Source organism: Suncus etruscus, chromosome 4 (genome assembly GCF_024139225.1).
Source record: "Suncus etruscus isolate mSunEtr1 chromosome 4, mSunEtr1.pri.cur, whole genome shotgun sequence".
NCBI lineage: Eukaryota > Metazoa > Chordata > Mammalia > Eulipotyphla > Soricidae > Suncus > Suncus etruscus.
The window spans coordinates 3576703-3596715 of NC_064851.1; the positions used below are offsets into that span (position 1 = coordinate 3576703).

A 20013-nucleotide genomic window follows, 5' to 3' on the forward strand; every position below is an offset into this window, starting at 1 on the left:
TACTGGCAACTCAGCAAGGAAGCTGGTGAGTGAATGCAAGGACCCAAGAATAGATGCTGTGGCTTGCCTGTAGGGCCTAGGATACTTTTTTGTTTTGTTTCGGAACCACATCCAGCTGTGCTGAGTCCTTCCCATGTCCATGTCCTCGGCAGCATACAGGTAGCAAGAGAACCCCAGTGCCTAAGCTGGGAACAAGAATGAACAGTGAGGAACCCACACATTAGAAGGTGTGTATGTGGGGCCGGAGAGATAGCATGGAGGTAGTATTTGCCTTGCATGCAGAAGGTTGGTGGTTCAAATCCCGGCATCCCACATGGTCCCCCGAGCCTGTCAGAAGCGATTTCTGAGCATACAGCCAGGAGTAACTCCTGAGCACTGCCAGGTGTGACACCCCCCCCCAAAAAAAAGGTGTGTATGTGTGTGGCTGTACAGATACAGGGCCGGAGCCCGTCAGGTAGACCTGGACAGAAGACCAGCTTAGCAGCAAAGAGTCAGCGGGAAACAAATCAGTTTGCCTTGCGTGGTAGTGGCTCCTCCCCACTTTCGTGAGGAGAGGGAGAGGGAAAGGAAGGGAGAGAGAGAGAGAGAGAGAGAGAAAATAAACTATATGTTACCAGCACAAACTGTCCCTGCTTGTCAGACGCCTCCAGGGAGTGGAATGGAGAGAAATGACAGGAGAGCCCTATGGGGCATGAGGGTCACTTTATTTCCAGATTCCATCTACTCAGTAAACAGCAGCAGCAATCCCACATTTCCCTGACAAATGCGACCTGGTCCGTCTTTTCCGGGCCTCCCTTCTCTTCCATTTCCGAGCTTCCAAGTCCTGCGAGTTAGTCTCTGATGTGGGACAGCGACACAGCCACCCCTCCCAGGCAGCTGATGTGAACATGAGAGGAGAACAGCAGACAGGGAACCTATCTCGAAGACACACTTCCAGCAAGGCCTAGTGGCCCAGCTCAGAAGAGTGGGGCATGTTCTAAACACGGGGTAGCCAGAGAACACACACACACACACACACACACACGCACACACACGCGCGCGCGCACACACACACACACACACACACACACACACACACTTAGAGACCAGCTGTAGTGGATGCTGCCCGTGGCACAGTGACCATGCCCCAGTCAGGTTTCCAGATACAAAAAGGATACAGCATGTCCTGAAGGGGTGGCTGGGCAGAGGCCCTGGGGGAGAGGCTCTCCAAGGAGGCCTGCAAGGCCTGGGCCATGCTCAGGTCTGTCAGGAGGTCTCTGCTCTGGACCTGAGGGAAGACAGAATGGAGAATACGGCCCCTCAGAGTCACGCAGTCCCCAGTGCCCCACCTCCAGAGCGGCCACCCACCTGCAGGATGAAATTGTACAGAGCCTGGAACTGGGTGTCTGAGAGAGCGGAGAGCTGGGCCTCAGTCGCACCCTGCAGCACCTGGGCCACCTCCTGGGCGGAGAGGATGCTGCTGCCACTTTTGCTACTGCAGAAGCGTACGAACTGCCAAAAAACCCCAACACACAGGAGCTGGGGATCGGCTCCCACGTGGGGACCTGGCTCGAAGCCCACAGAGCCTGGCCTCGGGGTGCTGAGAACTCGGGAGCAGGAACGGTGTCAAGCAGGTGTGGAAGGAGGCCGATGGCCTGATGTGCGGTCACCAAGCACCTCCGTGAGCCATTAAACCTGCCGTTCTCGCCTCACCTTGGAGACTTTCCTGTCAACTGTGTGTTTGGTGGCGCGCCAAGAGGGGCTCAGAGGTTCCATGTGAGGGCTGAGCATGCAGTACTGCCGGGGCCTGCAGAGCCAGGGGTCACCCAGCAGTACTTGGGAAGCCCCCTGGGGATCAGCCACGCATAAGGCATATGCCTTAGCCCCATGGCCCCCTCTGCCTTCTTCATCGATTCAAAATTGCTACTTCATGCCTGCATACCAGGCATGTGGTTTACCTGCTGACCTGCCACGAACAGCACCTCTAAACTGACAACCAGCTGTTAACCCATCTTCCTATTTCCTGTAAATCTCTTGAAATGTAAAAACCCACCTGGGTTACTCGACCTTGCGCCTCCTGATATTGGGATTAGTTTAATAAAGAAAGGGCAGTTCTGGCTTTAGGCACTGGCAAACACCACTAGGGAGATGCCATTGACTCCCTGCCTCTCTCCTGTCTGGCTTGGTTCATTAATTCTTTTTTTTTTTTTTTTTTTGGTTTTTGGGCCACACCCTGTGACGCTCAGGGGTTACTCCTGGCTATGCGCTCAGAAGTTGCTCCTGGCTTCTTGGGGGACCATATGGGACGCCGGGGGGATCGAACCGCGGTCCGTCCTAGGCTAGCGCAGGCAAGGCAGGCACCTTACCTCCAGCGCCACCGCCCGGCCCCGGTTCATTAATTCTTTATGCTACTCTGCTTCTTCAGATCCATCTGTGTGGGGTTTACAAACACGGTGCCTGGGGTGATCTCACAACTGGTGCTGGCCCGTCTCAAAACTGAGTGACCCTTAGAGCAGAGCTTTCAGCTCATCAACATCTATGGCACCTGGCATGTGGTGGTGGGCAGGCACGGCCTGGCCACTGTTCCGGGCATGCAGAACAGGGCCAGGGTGAGAAGTGGGCACGGGGAGGGTCTTGCAAGGGGGCCTCGGAGGGAGCATCTCTCCACTTAGACAGTGAAAGGCACCCCTGGTCTCCTGGGCCTTCCAAATCATGGCTGTCTTCAAGCTCCATGCCCGTGTTTTCTGCACTCACCAGCGTCATGAGCCTTAAGACCTCAGGTCTGAGAAAAGAATTCTCTCCAGCATCCAGGAGGGTGAATAGGAGGAACCGATTCCAGGGCTGCGTGGCCACATGGAGCGCTGTGGGAGTTGATAGTCAGGCTGGGCTGCCACCGCCTCCAAGCCCTGCTAAGGAGAACTTGCTCCTATTGTGGAGGAGTACCATAGAGGCCAGGTGCCAGCCAACACGAGCTCAGGAGGTATTGGCTCCCAAGGGTGCCCACTACTGCTACACTTGGGGCCCTGCTACTCCAGAGCTTTGAGTGATATTTGGACCTCTCTGTGTGGCAGGCACATGTGTGTCCTGGGGATGTTCAAAGAATAAAGTGAATCATAGACTGGGGTGGGAGGTGGCAGCAGCCAGGCCCTCATCTCCCCAGGACAGCAGGGATGGACAGGTACCTACCGAGCTTGGGGCTCCGGGCTTGCAGGTAGCCAAGCAAGGCCTCCAGGCAGCTGATACAGGCCTGAGACAGCAGCGGGTCCCTCTGCAAGGGAGCACAGACAGCCAAAAGGACAGGGCAGCAGGAAGGCACCTGCCTTAGTTCCATCCCAGCATCCCATATGGTTCCCTAAATTCTGCCCAGAATGACACTGAGCACCGAGTCAGGAGTATCCTGAGCCATACCAGGTCTCCTTGGAGATGCTCTCCCCCAGGGCCTTTGCCCAGCCACTCCTCCAAGACATGCTGTGTCCTTTCTGCATCTGAAAACCCGACCTGGGCCGCATCCCTAGGGGTAGGCCAAGGTAATGCACCAGCACCGGGGAACCCGCCACAGCAGTTCCTGCCATCAGTGTGGCCCAGTGCACTCCTGGTTTGTAGTGCTGCCATTACAATGTCCTTTCATTTTTTTTTTTTTTTTTTGGTTTTTGGGCCACACCCAGTGACGCTCAGGGGTTACTCCTGGCTATGCGCTCAGAAGTCGCTCCTGGCTTGGGGGACCATATGGGACGCCGGGGGATCGAACCGCGGTCCGTCCTAGGCTAGCGCAGGCAAGGCAGGCACCTTACCTCCAGCGCCACCGCCCGGCCCCGTCCTTTCATTTTTAATTAATCTTTTGTGGTTTTTGTTTTGTTTCGTTTTTGGTGGTGCTCAGAGGTTACTCTTGGCAGGCTTAGGGGACTATATGGGTTGCTGGAAATCAATCAAACTTGGGTCAGTCTCATGCAAGGAAATGCCCTCCCCACTGTGCTATGGCTTCTGCCCCAAGGCAAGCAAAACAGTCTTTTTTTTTTTTGAGTCACACCCAGGGATTACTCTTGGCTCCAAGCTCAGAAATTTGGCCTATACTATCTTAGATCTCTGATGTACTGAGACAGCCATGCAGAGGCAGCAGCTGTTACAGCGTCCCTCAGTGGATCCTGGGGGCAGGTGCATGGGCACCGTTCACTGCCTTCCCAGACACCCAGCAAAGGTCTCACCTGCACCAGGAGATTCTGCAGTGCGATGACCAGGGTGAGCACTTCTGTCGTCCTCAGGGGAGTGAGGCCAGCGTCTTCAGGGGCTGGCGACTGGGGTGGGTCCGAAGGCTCCAGCACCACCAGGGCCGAGGAGAAGCTCTGCTGGAGGGCAGTGCGCAGGAAGCATAGAACGGCAGCTGAGGGGAGGCAGTGGCTTGGACTAGCTCTGGGCAGAGATAAAGTAGGGAGGGGGTCCCACCAGGCCTGGCCTTACCGGACAGCAACACAGTCTGCTTCTTCGGGAAGCTGAGGACCTGCAGTACCTGGGGGAGCTCCACGGACAGGGTCTGATGGACCTGGTAGGGGACAGGGGTGAGAACTCACTAATGATGTCCACACCATACATACGCGCTCATGGCCAGGACAGAGGCAGCTGCTAGGGTCTACACTGAGCTTTGCCAGACCTTGATCCAGGAACACAAGACAGAAAAGCCAGCTTGTTTCTGGAGACCCAAATCTCCCCCTTTTTCATGGGCCTTCTCCACTAGGAAGCCTCCCTCGGCTTCTTCTATGCTTTTGTTCATGCCTCGGCTCACCAACCCACCAACCTCCAGACTGCAGCTAGAGGGCCGGCACTAAAGCCTGGGCTCTGCCATAGGCACCTGACTGGATTGCCTGTCCCAGCCTGCCTCGGTCTCCATCTATGGAAGGGGTACAGGCAGGCCACCAGTTTTCACTGCTCCAGATGGGGCAGAACAGGGGAGGAATCCTGCTTTCTTAGTACGGAAGCAACAGAGGCAGCTCTGAGCATGGAACCTGCTCCGAATGCCTGCCGGGGCCTACATGGCCCAGCCTCGGTCCCCAACAGTCCAGCATAAAGCCTCCCCTGGGCAGGGGAGACAGCTCGAGGGACGGTGCATGTGTTGTTGCCTGTCAGAGGCTCAGATTTGCTTCCTGGCACCACATGGTCCCCCAGCACAGAGCACCACTGGAAACTGCCCCTCAGTAGATCTACCCTCCTCGCATATGCAGGAGATGGAATCTGGGGGGTGACCAGTCTTAGGGAGAGAGAGAGAGATGCTCCTGCCAGGCCGTGATGAACCCCTGCTTCCCCACCATGACAACCTGCACCTGGGTGACAGGTAGACTCCCCCTCCCCCAGTTCCTTGGGCAGCCTGACTCACCACATCCTCTCACGAGCTCCACGCCCTGTCCACGCTGCCCTCAAACACTGAGTGCCTCCCCAGTAGTCTGCTGGTAGTCTTTTCTGGGAAGGGGCCACACCAAGTGGTGCTCAGGGGTTACTCCTGGTTCTGTGCTCAGAAAACACTCCTGACGATGCTCAGGGAACCACATGGGATGCCAGGGGTAAAACCTTAACATGTGATTCCGGAGGCCTGCTTGGCCAGACCTAGGGGGGGTGCGGGATTTGGGTAACCCCAGCACAACTCTGCCGCCTTGCTCCAGATCTCCAGGGCTTCCCCGGGCCACACCCCTGGGCAAGCCGGTGAGTTGGGTCCCTTGGTGGAGCTTGAAGGACCCTAGGCCTTCCCCCACTATCCATGCGGCTCCTTAGGGAGGGTCTGGGTGGGGCTCTGAACTTCTGTTCTCCCAGCTTCTTGAAGGATCTCTCCTTCCTGGGAGCCGGGAGTCAAGCAGGAGGAGGTTTGGCAGGCCCACGCCATGCCGGAGGCCTGCTTGGCCAGGCCTAGGGGGGGTGCGGGATTTGGGTAACCCCAGCACCCCTCTGCCGCCTTGCTCCAGATCTCCAGGGCTTCCCCGGGCCACACCCCTGGGCAAGCCGGTGAGTTGGGTCCCTTGGTGGAGCCTGAAGGACCCTAGGCCTTCCCCCACTATCCATGCGGCTCCTTAGGGAGGGTCTGGGTGGGGCTCTGAACTTCTGTTCTCCCAGCTTCTTGAAGGATCTCTCCTTCCTGGGAGCCGGGAGTCAAGCAGGAGGAGGTTTGGCAGGCCCACGCCATGCCGGAGGCCTGCTTGGCCAGACCTAGGGGGTGTGGGGGATTTGGGTAACCCCAGCACCCCTCTGCCGCCTTGCTCCAGATCTCCAGGGCTTCCCCGGGCCACACCCCTGGGCAAGCCGGTGAGTTGGGTCCCTTGGTGGAGCCTGAAGGACCCTAGGCCTTCCCCCACTATCCATGCGGCTCCTTAGGGAGGGTCTGGGTGGGGCTCTGAACTTCTGTTCTCCCAGCTTCTTGAAGGATCTCTCCTTCCTGGGAGCCCGGAGTCAAGCAGGAGGAGGTTTGGCAGGCCCACGCCATGCCGGAGGCCTGCTTGGCCAGGCCTAGGGGGGGTGCGGGATTTGGGTAACCCCCGCACCCCTCTGCCGCCTTGCTCCAGATCTCCAGGGCTTCCCCGGGCCACACCCCTGGGCAAGCCGGTGAGTTGGGTCCCTTGGTGGAGCTTGAAGGACCCTAGGCCTTCCCCCACTATCCATGCGGCTCCTTAGGGAGGGTCTGGGTGGGGCTCTGAACTTCTGTTCTCCCAGCTTCTTGAAGGATCTCTCCTTCCTGGGAGCCGGGAGTCAAGCAGGAGGAGGTCTGGCAGGCCCACGCCATGCCGGAGGCCTGCTTGGCCAGGCCTAGGGGGGGTGCGGGATTTGGGTAACCCCAGCACCCCTCTGCCGCCTTGCTCCAGATCTCCAGGGCTTCCCCGGGCCACACCCCTGGGCAAGCCGGTGAGTTGGGTCCCTTGGTGGAGCTTGAAGGACCCTAGGCCTTCCCCCACTATCCATGCGGCTCCTTAGGGAGGGTCTGGGTGGGGCTCTGAACTTCTGTTCTCCCAGCTTCTTGAAGGATCTCTCCTTCCTGGGAGCCGGGAGTCTAGCAGGAGGACGTTTGGCTGGCACTGGTAATCTCTGTCCAGTCTACATTTTCAAAATCGCGCGGGGGCTATTGCCCCGCGCGCACAAGAAACATTAATAGTACTCTCACAAGAAACATTAATAGTACTCACTATCATTGAATTATGTTTTTATGTATGCAGAATGTCCATTTTGTACTCTGCCCTTTTGCATACCCCTTCATAAAGTTCATATTTCTCTTTAACTTCTTTAACTCCTATCATCATTACTCCTTTTTTACCCTTTCTAACTTAAGTACTCTTGAGTCCTAATTCACAGACCAAAGTGTTGCCCTAGAGTTAACACCCACACAACTATTTTAAAAGGCATAAAAAGGGCACATATCTTTTCAACATTTTACGGGTGTTTTCTTTGACGGCTATAACTTTTGCTAAATACTTTCTTATACAGTGATGATCCCCCCCCATTTTTTTTTTATCTTCTCTTTGTGAACTGCTCAATATGGAATTTGGTGTGAAAGAATCCCTCAGTTTAATACTTATGTTTGAACCAAGTCATGGGTCTTGTTGGAAATGTTCTTATGCCCCCATATATCTGATAGCACCACGTGGCTTTATATCTTGTTTGCGTAGGCACACTGACATGGGAAAATACTATACATACCAATAAGTTCTTATCTAATAGAAATGGGAACACACAAATCTTGTAGTACAATGAGACCTTACACCATGAACATTGACATAAAGACCTGGCACAGGCCTCAGAAGAATGGGCATTCTCCATTTACCCCTTGATCTACAGAAGACATTTACAAAACATCCAAGGTTGTATATAACATCACCCGGAGGCATTCCTGTACCAGGGACGACCCTACAGCTGCTCTGACATCGATCTACTCAAAAGAGACATCCCTTAACACTGAGAAGACAACAAGAACAATGACCTGTTTACTGGACAGGGCTTGCTGTATTGCCCCTTTATGGTGAGGTTTGTCTATAACATCACCTGGAAGCAATACTCTACCACGGAAGACCCTACCACTGCTCAGACATCGTCCTGCTCAAAAGAGACTTCCCTTAACACTGAGAAGACTTAACAACAACAACAACCTGCTTATAGGACAGGGCTTCCTGCATTCCCCTTTCATGGTGAGGTGAAACGAGAAGGCACTCCTCATCATGACTTCAATGTAGGACATGCAGATTCCAGAATCTTTAATACAGAAACATGAGACCAACAACAGAGACTGTGTGATAAGTGTGTTGGCGCTACGGACAATGTCTTGGAGCGAACGATAACTTTCCTGAGGCCTAGAGCTGGTCTTATGCCAGGAAACTTCAGGGGTAGGATCTCTTTGTATTTAGGCCAAGGCTATTCCTTTCCATGCCTCTCATATTTTGGTGGGCCTATGCAAACAACAATTGCCACTCTAACACCGTTTTTACTGTGCTCCTTTGACTCTAATCCTTAAAACACACCCACTTAAAATTTGAGGTTAACTTAAGCTAATATGCATGTACATGGAAATGTAAAAAACACTATGCCTCTAATGTTTAAGGAGTTACGTAAGTTTGATGGCTTTAGATTGCCTTGTGTGCTGTTAAGAAATATTATAATGTGCTACAATCTGGGGACTTGAGGGAAAAAGTAATTGCACATGGATTCTGTTTTATTTATCTTAACTTTCTTTGGTGAAAATTCAAAGTTAAGATATCAGCAAGGGGACTTCTTCTGATAATTATGTTATGGGTGATTGTCCTTCCACTGTAACTTTACCTTATCCTCTTTCTTTGCATCTTTTGTTCTCATAATTCATAATAAAAAATTATAAAAAAAAAAAGAAGAAAAAAAAAAAAACCTTAACATGTAAAGCAAGTGTCCTCCCCTTTGACCCCTGCCCAGTACAGTCTTATCTGTCGACTGCAGGGTACAGGTCTGGCTCAGTGGTGGGGCACCTTTCTTTTCTGTGAAGCCCTAGGTTCTGTTCCTGTCAACACATGATCTCTCAAGCACTGCCAGGCACAGCCAACAGGCACCAAGTCTGAGCAGCATTAAAAATTTCAAAAGGTGGGGCCGGGAAGGTGGCGCTAGAGGTATGGTGTCTGCCTTGCAAGCGCTAGCGTAGGACAGACAGCAGTTCGATCCCCCGGCATCCCATATGGTCCCCCCAAGCCAGGGGCGATTTCTAAGCACATAGCCAGGAGTAACCCCTGAGCGTAAAATGGGTGTGGCCCAAAAATCAAAAAAACAAAAAAAAAATTTCAAAAGGTGGGGCCAGAGTGGTGGTATAAGAGGTAAGGTGTCTGCCTTGCATGCGCTAGCCTAGGATAGACCATGGTTCGATCCTCCAGCATCCTATATGGTCCCCCAAGCCAGGAGCGACTTCTGAGTACATAGCCAGGAGTAACCCCTGAGCACCAATGGATGTGGTCCAAAAAAACAACAACAAAAAATTTTTCAAAGATGGGAAATGGGGGCCAGAGCGATAACAGTAGGTGGGTGTTTGCCTTGCAAGTGGCTGACCTAGTTTCAATCCCCAGCATTCCACAGGTGTCCTGAGCCTGCCGGGAGTGAATCCTGAGTGCAGAGCCAGGAACAACTCCTGAGCAAAGCCAGGTGTAGCCCAGAAGAAAATAAAAGTACTAGGGGAGCCAGAGAGAATACAGAGGTTCTGATGTGTGCCTTGATGCCTTGAATGTGGTCAGCTAAGGTTTAATCCCAACAACACGTGAATCCCCCAGCACCGTCGGGTGCAGCCCTGCAGGCCCCTGAGCATGGCCAGACAGCCTAGTGCTCTTGGCACGACAGAGCCAAGCAGCACCTGGGGTCTCACTGGCTGAGAATTGCTGGTGGGGGGGGCGCCCTGTCCTCCTGAGCATATCCTGGGAGTCCCCACTCACACATTTAAAAAAAAGAACTATTATACGTATTTTCTTTTTTTTTTTTTTTTTGGTTTTTGGGCCACACCCGGTAACGCTCAGGGGTTACTCCTGGCTGTCTGCTCAGAAGTTGCTCCTGGCTTGGGGGACCATATGGGACACTGGAGGATCGAACCACAGTCCTTCCAAGGTAGCGCAGGCACCTTACCTTTAGCGCCACCGCCCGGCCCCTATACGTATTTTCTAAGGTCAGTTAACATATTAGTGGATTAAGTAACCCAACTAGCCACAGTCCCCAGGCTGCCCCGTTGGTAGGCCAGGAAGCAGCCCAGAGAGGAAAACGTCTCCCCATGGCATTTGCACAAGACCTTTGCTGGGTACCGGGCAGAGAAGCTCCAAGCTGGGAGCTGACCTGCTGCTGTCACCCTGCCTGGAGTGCAGGGCTGGCCACTGACCTGCAGGCCGCCGCTGTGCTGCTGAGCGGAGCAGGAGTCCGTGATCAGCCAGGCCGAGCAGAGCAGCGCCGCACTGGGTGGGCCAGCCCCAGCCCCAGCCCCCGTCAGGGCCAGGATCTTCTCCAGGAGTAGCAGCAGGGCCGAGCTGCTCAAGAGCACTGCAGCAGCTGTAGGATGGAGAGGCGGAGCACAGGTGAGTGAGGCAGGAGCTGGGGAGCACTGAAGGGGGGCCAGGCATGTGTGGAAAGTGGACAGAAGAATAGCTGCCCTGCAAGGCCTACACCCAGGCTCTCGGACCGCTCCAGAAGGGTATTTGATGGCCATTGCTCAGGTGTGGCCCCACCCTGTTCACCACCTAAATCTCCTGGCCTAGGATAGCTCAGGGAGTAACTCCAGAGGTGCCAACTGAAACCTCGAGGTGTCCAGGATCAAACTTTGGTTTCCAGCGCAAGCCCCCTAAGAAGTCTCAGAGGCTGTTTCTTTCTAAGACAAGAATCCAGGACCCAGAGCCTGCCCAGCAACCCCGCCACACACCCTCACCCCCCGTACCTCTTTTCTGACTGCCTGGCGGGGTCTGCTGGAGGCTCCAGTATAGGAAGTTGAAGGACGGCTGCAGAACGGCCTCATCGGCGGGACCACATCTCCCACACAGCACGCTCACTGTGACAAACCGAGGGCACCAGGCCTCACCACACAGCCCCCAGCATGCACCATCCCACATGCCCATCTTGCACAGTGCCTAGAAAGAGTCGTGTGAAGCCAAGGCCTCCCCTATCCTCAGACAGCACCAGGCAAGCAGCCCCAGAGGTACTGAAGGGACCCCACAGTCCCGATCTGCAGCTCTGCACCCTCCAGCATCTTCCCTCCTCCACCCTTCTGGGAGGTCTGGGAGGGGTCTGGGGTCCTCAACACAGTTCCTCCAACTCTAGCTCAAAGGCTAAGATTCAGCTCCTTAGCTCACCTCCAGGAAATCCTGACCATGTTGTGTCAGGTTGAGACTCCCTGTCCCTCCCTGCCCTCCAGAACACATTCCTCACCAGGGACTTGCACCTTCAAACCCACCCCCACAGGAAACTCTCTGGAATCACCAAATTGTTGTCCTCCTTTCTCATGCTTGTTCTTTCCTTCCTTGGCCTCCATGGAAACACTTGGGTCAGGGTCCTGTCAGACACACTGAAGCCCCTTCTGTCCTACATGGAACGTCCCTAGCTCAAGGCCCAGAAGGCCAGGGATGCCCAATAGCATTTTATCCTTTCTCTGAAATAGGCACCAACTGTTGGTGACACTGGAGAGCAGAGCCACTCTGGGCAAGGTTCCAGGGCACCAGGCTCCACTGGCTGTGCGCAGAGAGCAAATGCTGCTGGGGACCAAAAGTGACTCTCCCACACATTGGGCCTGCACAAATTCCTCTGAGCTCTCTCTCCATCGCTGAAGGCTGGTGAGATAGCAACACTGAGTTTTTCATGAGGAGGGGAAAACTGCCCTTACTTCTGGCCAGGAGACCTGAAGTTTACGGCCAAGCTGGCAGGCTTCCCAGGAACTAAAATCTTGGCTCAAAATTCTCCCTCTGGTACTTCTGACAAATAGCAACAACACTCAGGACATTCAGCTGTCCTATCCAAGTCAGTTGTAGGGTAGGCTTAACTACATTTGCACCAGGAACAAGAAACCTATGTGATGTCTTTAGTACAGTGGGTGAGACGCTTTGCCAACCGGGCACCCCATATGATCCATTGCACCTCACCAAGAGTGATCCTTGAGGGCCAAACCAGGAATAAGTCCTGAGCACTGCTGGGTATGGTGCAAAAAGAAGACTAAAAAGATAGGGGGGGGACTATGGGCCCAATGAGCTGATGTGTAGCCAACGCCCCTAAAACAATATCCCCTGTGAGGAATCCTGTGAGGCAGGTTCTCGTCCAAGGTTGCACTGTTAGTAAATAGATAACCCAGGCGCCTGACTCCAGACCTGTGCTTGTTCCACATTTTTCCCTCCTTCTCAACACTCCTAGATAGCAAGCAGAAAAAGATCTGGAAGGTCCCTAAGCGAAGTCCATTTCTTCCCACCAGCCTCTCCCCAGGGAGAACAAGCACCTTGGTGAAGGAGCTTCATGGCCAGGCTGTCCAGCTCATGCCCCGACTCGTTCCTCAGCTGCACCAGGGAGAGGAGGTTCAGCAGCAAGGGCAGGTTCCCAGGTCCTACACGGGATAGGGGCCGGTCAGTGGACGGAGGCCAAGGCAGGCCAAGGCAGAGCTGAGCAGGCTCAGTGGCTCCCGCTGCAGTCAAAGTCAGGATGCCCCAATGCTAGATGCTGGGATTTGTCCCACTTCCTGCTGCCTTCTCCCTCACTGGGGACCAGGCAGCTGTACCAGGAAGGCCAACTCTGATGTGGGTGCCAGAAATGCATTATTGGAATGATCCCCTCAAAATCTGTATGAACCAAGTACTGTTTGTTACCACACCCCTATTCCTCTGATGCAACACTGTTCTTTTTTTTTTTTTTTTCCTCTTTTTTTTTCTTGGTAGGGGGTGACCACATACAGCAATGTTCAGGGATTACTCCTTGCTCTGTGCTCAGAAGTTACTCCTGACTGGCTCAGGAGACCATACAGGATGCTGGGGATCAAAATCAGGTCTGCAAAGCAAACACCCTACCCGCTGTACTATTGCTCTGGCCCCTGTTCTTCCTCTTTTATTTTTTTATTTTTTTATTTTTTTGGTTTTTGGTTTTTGGGCCACACCCGGTAACGCTCAGGGGTTACTCCTGGCTATGCACTCAGAAGTTGCTCCTGGCTTGGGGGACCATATGGGATGCCGGGGGATCGAACCGAGGTCCGTCCAAGGCTAGCGCAGGCAAGGCAGGCACCTTACCTCTAGCGCCACCGCCCGGCCCCCTGTTCTTCCTCTTTTAAATGAAAAAAGAAAAAAGAAAACCAAAAGGCCCAGAGAAGCTGAATCACTTCCTTAGGCCCTCAAACAAACAAGCAGAAAGGAAATATTTATTAATAATAATTAAGTTCGGCTGAAGTGAGAGTACAAGTGGGTACACTTGTCTTACATGTGGCCGATTTGGTTCAATCTTGGCACCCCACATGGTCCCCCAAACACTGTCAGAGTGATTCCTGAGCATAAAGTCAGAAATAAGCACTGAGCATGGCTGTTGAGGCCTCTAAACAAAACAAATAATAATAATCACTCACACACACACACACACACACACACACACACGCACACACACGTGAGCAAGTGCCTCTCCTCTCTATGAGGTAGAGATGAACTTGAAGTCAGAATGGCAGGATTCTTCTTTTTCAGGGAAGACTGTCCTTCCTCAGCAGATGCACCCACTCCTGACCTCAGGGCAAACACGCCCACAGATCCCCACTGACCTTGCGATGGGGAGACCCCATGCTCCACCAACATCTGTTGCAGGATCACTAGGAAGTGGCTTCGGATGAGACCACACACTTGGACATCCTCGTTTGTCCTCAGAAAGGTCCTCAGGGTGATGAGTACCTTGCGGGCTGTGTCCACAGGGCTGGCATGGATGAGGTCCTAGGAGGATGAAAGGAAGGGTGAGTTCAGAGGATACTTGTCTAGGTGCACAGTTCACAGCTGGAGAGGGGGAGAAGGAAGCGTGCCCTCTCGTGCTGAGCAAAGAAAGGCAGAGAGCAGGGGCCAGGCCAAGGCTTGCGCCAGCCAGCAAAATCCAACCGGAGCAGAGTTTCCTGTGTTTTGGGAGACTGAAGGAAGTCTCATGAGAAAGGGAAGGCTGTTTTGGGGTCAGGAGACATCTCTAAGAACTGAGTGAACAGTTGTTTGAGTTAGACACAGGCCCATCAGCTCTGGAAGCCCCCAATCATTGTGGAATGTCACCCTGGCTCTAGCAGAAACACACCCTTAGGCTGAGGATGGAGTCATTGGACCACAGAGCCAGGCCAAGGATGGTGGGAATGGCCCAGGGTCCCCTGAACGTGGAAGAGGAGAGAATGAGACCAAGCTGGCAAGCTAGAGATGAGAGAGAGAGAAGAGAGAAAGAGAGGGTGAACAAGAGAGAGAGAGAACGAGACAGGCAGGCACAGGGACAAAGATGAGGAGGAGAGGCAGAGGAGGGCAAGGGCGATGGCACTGGGGGCAAAAACAGAGAAGAGAGAGAAGGTTCTTTGGTCAGGAACCAGAGCATGCCTGGGGGAGGAGAGCAGAGGCCAGAGATGTCAAGGGGCATGAAGGGGATTGGCTAGGAGAGATCCGGGACACAACCAGCCCCATTTTCTGCCACAAGCTGTGCCTGAGCCTCAGAAAGCGAGGAAAGACATGGTTAATGCAGTTCTTCCAGCGCTAATGGCCGAGTCAGTCAGGAGTCACGCAGGCGCTGGGCTCTGGGTGCATCCAAGGCCCTGGCTCAATGTGCAGATAAAAATAAGTGGCCAGCCACATTCATGCACAAACTGGTAAAGTGAGTGCCCAGGCTGGCAGAGGGCAGCAGTCTGTGAAAGGAGGACTTAGGGGGAGGCAGAAACGTAGGGACAAGGGGAGGAGAGAATGAGTGTGACGGGGCAGGGCCCATGAGAGCCTGAGTCAGAGAAGAACGAGTCTAGAGGCTCTGAGAGTCACGAATGCCCCACAGCTCCGTGTGATGACCCCAGAGTCCTTCTAACCTCCCCATTCTCAGTTCTCTCCCTCCAGGGCTCCGTGCTAAGTTCTCCAAGGTGACAGAAACGTACCAAACCTCTGATTTTCCGAAGGCAGCCATGCCTGAAGCACCTTCTGACTCCCAATGTTCTCGGGCCTTGAATGGATGAACCGTGAGAGTCCAGGCCTCGAAAGTGTGCTCCCTTGGCCCCCTCATCCATCATCATCCTCCAGACTTCCCCACCAGCCCGTCTGCCTGCCAGACCCCCTGGCTGTCAGCAGAGCACTCTAGCCAACTTCAGCTGTCACATCAGCAGTGTCAGAGTCCCTCTCACCTGTGTGACAGAGTCTGGGCGGGATTATTCCTCGTATCCCTGGGAATTAACTAAACCAAGCCCAGAGTCTGGGCTGGTTTCTCTCTTGTTTTGAGAGTGAGCTTTTTTGTTTGTTTTTGTTTCTGGGTCACACATGGCAGCGCTCAGGGGTCACTCCTGGCTCTACACTCAGGAATCGCTCCTGTCAGGCTCAGGGAACCATATGGGATGCAGGATTTGAACCACCGTCCTTCTGCATGCAAGGCAAATGCCCTACCTCCATGCTATCTTTCTGGCCCCTTGAGAGTGAACTTTTTATTTAGAAGAATAAAACGGGCTGGGGAGATAGTACAGCAGGTAAGGGACTTGCCTTGCACATGCCCAAGACAGTTATATCCTTGATCCCAGCATCCCACCCGGTTCCCTGAGCACCTCCGGGAGTAATTCCTGAATGAGAGCCAGGAATAAGCCTTGAGAGCACCACCACATATGGCGAAACAAATGAAAACAAAATCTCTGAGTTACTGACAATTCCCAGTGCTCCTGAGGGTAAGAGCTGAACTTGGTAAATTACCACATGAATCCAGCAATGAGACGGTCTCAAGTCCTTGTGTCATCAGGCATTGCTACCTTCATGCTCGCCCGGGCTTTCTTTGGTGTGTGTGTATTTTTGGGGTGGGGGTCTTCCAAGCAGTGATCATATGCCCAGGGGGACCCTCCCTGGGGCCAACCAGACAAATAAATCAATGCAAGGGCCAGAGGATGAGGAGATGCTCAGGCCTTGAGCTGTTTGGCGGCCTCTGGTGTCTCAGCAGCAGTGCTCGTGGGCCTCCAGGTCTAGGCATTCAGCAATGCTCAGGGGACCATGTGCTGCTGGGGATCAAACCTGGGTCAGCCACACACAAGGCAATCACCCTACACCTTGTACTATCATTTCTCTGGTCTGTCCCTCCATCCAGGATTTTCTCCTATTGACAGTAAACCTTTGGTAGCAGGATGTGCTGAGGTGACCAGGAAGAGGAAACCACCAATGAGATAGACATTTTGTGTTCCACCTCCTCTCATGGCTCTTTGGAGATCCGGCACCCAGCTGCCAGAGATTTCCCCACAGGGCAACAGCAGAGTCTCCGAGTTTAGGAAGCAGCTCCCAGAGAGGGTCCACCCGCCTCAACTGCAGAGGCAGCCACTGGGTACCTACTATCAGAATGAGCAGGATGCTGGGGCTGTTCCGGAGCATGTGGAACAAGGTCCCCAGGCTGGCGGGCACGGAGGGGGGTGTTCCAGGAGAGGGAGAATCGTCCAGACCCTCATAATCATCTTCTCCCCAGGAGAACCACAGTTCCAGGACACGGTATCCAAACCGACTCATCAGCTGTGGGTAGAGCAGGAAAAATCGGAGCACGAGGGGATGATGCGTGTAGACCAGGTTCAAGTCTGGAATGGCCTCGAGGAACTTTCTGACAGCGCTGACTGCAGCCTGGTAGGCAAGAAAGGAAGGCAGGCCAGGGATACACTCGCAGAGGGCCCAAGAAACCTACAGCCAGCCTACACACTTTTCCCGATTTGTTGCAGGGCCCTCCAGTGAGAAGACCCCACTGTGATCACCTTTAATAGTAGCTCCCCCAGGAAAATGTGCCCAGGGCACTTATGGAAGTGTCTAGACACAGTTTGCATTGTCCTGGAGGGGAGTGCTACTGGCATTCAGCAGCAGAGTGACACACAGAACCATCTCTCTCTCCCAGTCTCCTCGCCCCCCAAACCTATGCTGTGCACAATTGCCTCATGTTGGGGCCAAGCAGCCCAGCCCGCAGTGTGCCCTAACTGCCAGCTCCTGGGTCTAGCTCCCACACTGGACTGGAGCTACTGAAGTAAAGTGACAGGCCCCTGCAGAGGGCCTGGAACAGCAGGGACTGGGGTGTTCTCATACCTAGTAAGCCTGAAGAAACATTTCTTCCCGTTGTACGTACAGTTTAAATTCCTTAATATGTTCTTTCAAGAATTTTAAAGTCTTTATTTTTGGCTTTCATTAGGATCTATTTGAAGTTAGTTTTGTGCACAGTATAAGACAAAGATGTAACATTCTTCTTTTGCTGTGGACACCCAGAACCTCTTACTAAAAAAACAGCCCATTCTCCACGGAAGTGCTGGGCATCCTTATCAAAATTCAGTTGCCCGTGAACAGTGGTTTGTTTGGGGACCCTCAACTGTATTCCAGCTGCTCACCCTCACCCCAGAGCCATGCTTCCCTGGCACTCTTCCATGTCTATATAGACTATCGGGCTCTCAGGAGCTCTGCAAGACACGCAGGAGGAAGGAGGGAACACAGGCAGAGAGAACCACTCCAGGGCAAAGACTGCCTCTGAGGCTCCCTGAGACTGTGATGGGCACGAAGGAGAATGGAAAGCTGGGCATGGAGAACCCTACCTCTTCTAGGGCATCATCATTGTCCTGGCACACAGCAAGAAGGTAGATGGAAGCTCTGAAGACCAGGAGTGGAGGCTGCTCTCCCTGGTCCTGCAGAGACAGGAGGAAGCTCTGAACGGCCACAAACAGCTCTGCTTCAGAAACAAACCTGTGGGACAAGTAAGGAAAGCCTGGGTGCGAAAAAGGAGATAGTTGCCGCCTTTCTGCATCTGCCCTCAGAACAGCCTCTCTGTTCCTCTGTTGCAAAGTTTCCAGGTCTAGTGACACTGTCACCCCACCCCCATCTTCTATGTAACTTTACCTTAGGGTAAGACCTGCCCATTTCTGGGAAGGTCTCAAAAGGTTTGGCCTGAAAGCCAGGAGAGAGAGTAGAAGATTATGGAGGAAAGAGAGAGCAGGAGGAGAGATGGCTGAAAGAAGCTAAGATGCAGGGCAAGCTGAGGAGAGCATGCTTAAATAGGTTTAAGCATTGGCCACACATGTTGGCCAGGGCTGAAAAAAGATGGTATCTCCTGAAACCTGACTGCCTGTGAGATTTCTACCCGCTGCTATCCTGAAGCTGTGGACTCGTCAGCTGGAGGGGGTTGGAGACATGTGGCCTGGGCTGGAGGAGAAAGGCCTCATCTCACCATCCACCATCCAAGCCCATCCAAAGGGCTTATATTCTACATGACATGACACCAAGAAAGCACTGTTGACCCACTCTCAGGACTGTCACACATGCACAGCCAGAGCCTTTTTTTGTTGTTTTTGTTTTTGTGTCACACCAAAAACTCAGACATTGCTCCTGGCTCTATGCTCAGAAATCGCTCCTGGCAGGCTCAGGGGACCATATGGGATGCCGGGAATTGAACCACCATCCTTCTGTATGCAAGACAAATGCCTTACCTCCATGCTATCTCTCCGGCCCCAGACCAGAGCCTCTTGACTCACGCCTAGGAGTGAACCAGCACTGGGGCTCAGGAGATGCCCTCTCCTGTTCAGCAGGGAAGTACATTCAACACTGTTCTCGGGGCCAGGTCTATGCCAGGAAGATGGTAATGAGAAGGATGCTAACCTGCCACTAGAGACATTTCTACCTTTCTACCAGGAATATCTATCCATAGAGTGTCTAAGGACATCAAACTTCTAAAAGTGGGGTTTTGGCTGGAGCAAAGCACAGCAGTAGGGCCTTTCACTTGCATGCAGCTGACCCAGGATGGACCATGGTTCGATTCCTCGGCGTCCCATATGGTACCCCAAGCCAGGGGTGATTTCTGAGCATGTAGCCAAGAGTAACCCCTGAGCAACACCGGGTGTGTCCCAAAAACCAATATATAAAGCTTGATTTTGGATTAAAGTTTTTTTTTAAACAGAAACCAGGATCTCTAACTACAGAAACCTGACACCAGCATCAGCGATTATGCTATTGCTTCTGCTATTGCTTTAATGAGTTCATTGGTGATCATAATAATTTTACAAATATACTTGCTACTGAACTTTTTCTTCTTTCCTTTCTCTTCCATTTTCTTAGTTTTTCTTTCTATTTTCTATTTTTTAATAACTTTGCTTTTTGTCATCTTAAAACAAATGTATTATGATCAGTTATGTCAACTATGTGATACATTTTCTTTAAATAAATTTATAAAAAATAATTTGGATCTCTAAGAACAATTTCATTCATTCATTCATTCATTCATTCAGCACTTAGGGGTTACTCCTAGTTCTACACTCAGAAATCACTCCTGGCTCGGGGGACCATATGGGTTGCCCTGGATCCAACCTGTATTTTTCCTGGGTCAGCCACGTGCAAAGCAAACACCCTACTGATGACTGCCTGGTCCATCTATAGTGCTGAGGATTGAACCAGAGTCTCCATTTGCAAGCTTCTGAGCACATCAAAAACGACTGGAAGAAGTAGGAACAGATCACAGGAGAGGCTGGCTCAAATCTCTAGCTGCTAAGCTCAAGTCCCTGGGGCCATTACCCTCGTAGTACTATCTGCCCAGCCCAGGATTCTTAAAAAGCAATGTTAACTAGGGCCAGAGAGACAGCATGGAGGTAAAGCGTTTGGGTCGATGGTTCGAATCCCGGCGTCCCATATGGTCCCCTGAGCCTGCCAGGAGCGACTTCTGAGCATACAGCCAGGAGGAACCCCCTGAGCACGGCTGGGTTTGACCCAAAAACAAACAAACAAACAAAAAAAGCAATGGTAACCACTGGCAACTTTTTTCTGAATACATGCAACACCCTGAAGAATACCAAGAAAGTTTCAGAGACCATCCGCTTATCTCACCTATCCGAACAGAACAACGGACATGAGCTTTAAGTCTCCCATGGGTCTCTATGTCCCC

At 52.8% G+C, this 20013-nt stretch overlaps 1 protein-coding gene across 1 annotated transcript in view; it reads right to left on the reverse strand.

Moving 5' to 3' along the window:
* Positions 1–830: 830 nt before the first annotated feature.
* The window catches only part of MEI1 (meiotic double-stranded break formation protein 1), a 48301-nt gene continuing 29118 nt past the window's right edge, over positions 831–20013 (reverse strand). The window contains exons 19-31 of the mRNA XM_049772454.1: positions 17681–17828; positions 16455–16733; positions 13700–13865; positions 12407–12511; positions 10865–10975; positions 10316–10482; positions 4435–4516; positions 4182–4357; positions 3166–3247; positions 2734–2840; positions 1348–1491; positions 1158–1267; positions 831–876 (exon numbers count right to left, since the gene is read on the reverse strand). Of these exons, the coding sequence (XP_049628411.1) occupies positions 831–876; positions 1158–1267; positions 1348–1491; positions 2734–2840; positions 3166–3247; positions 4182–4357; positions 4435–4516; positions 10316–10482; positions 10865–10975; positions 12407–12511; positions 13700–13865; positions 16455–16733; positions 17681–17828 (1723 nt within the window). The remainder of the gene's footprint in view (positions 877–1157; positions 1268–1347; positions 1492–2733; positions 2841–3165; positions 3248–4181; positions 4358–4434; positions 4517–10315; positions 10483–10864; positions 10976–12406; positions 12512–13699; positions 13866–16454; positions 16734–17680; positions 17829–20013) is intronic.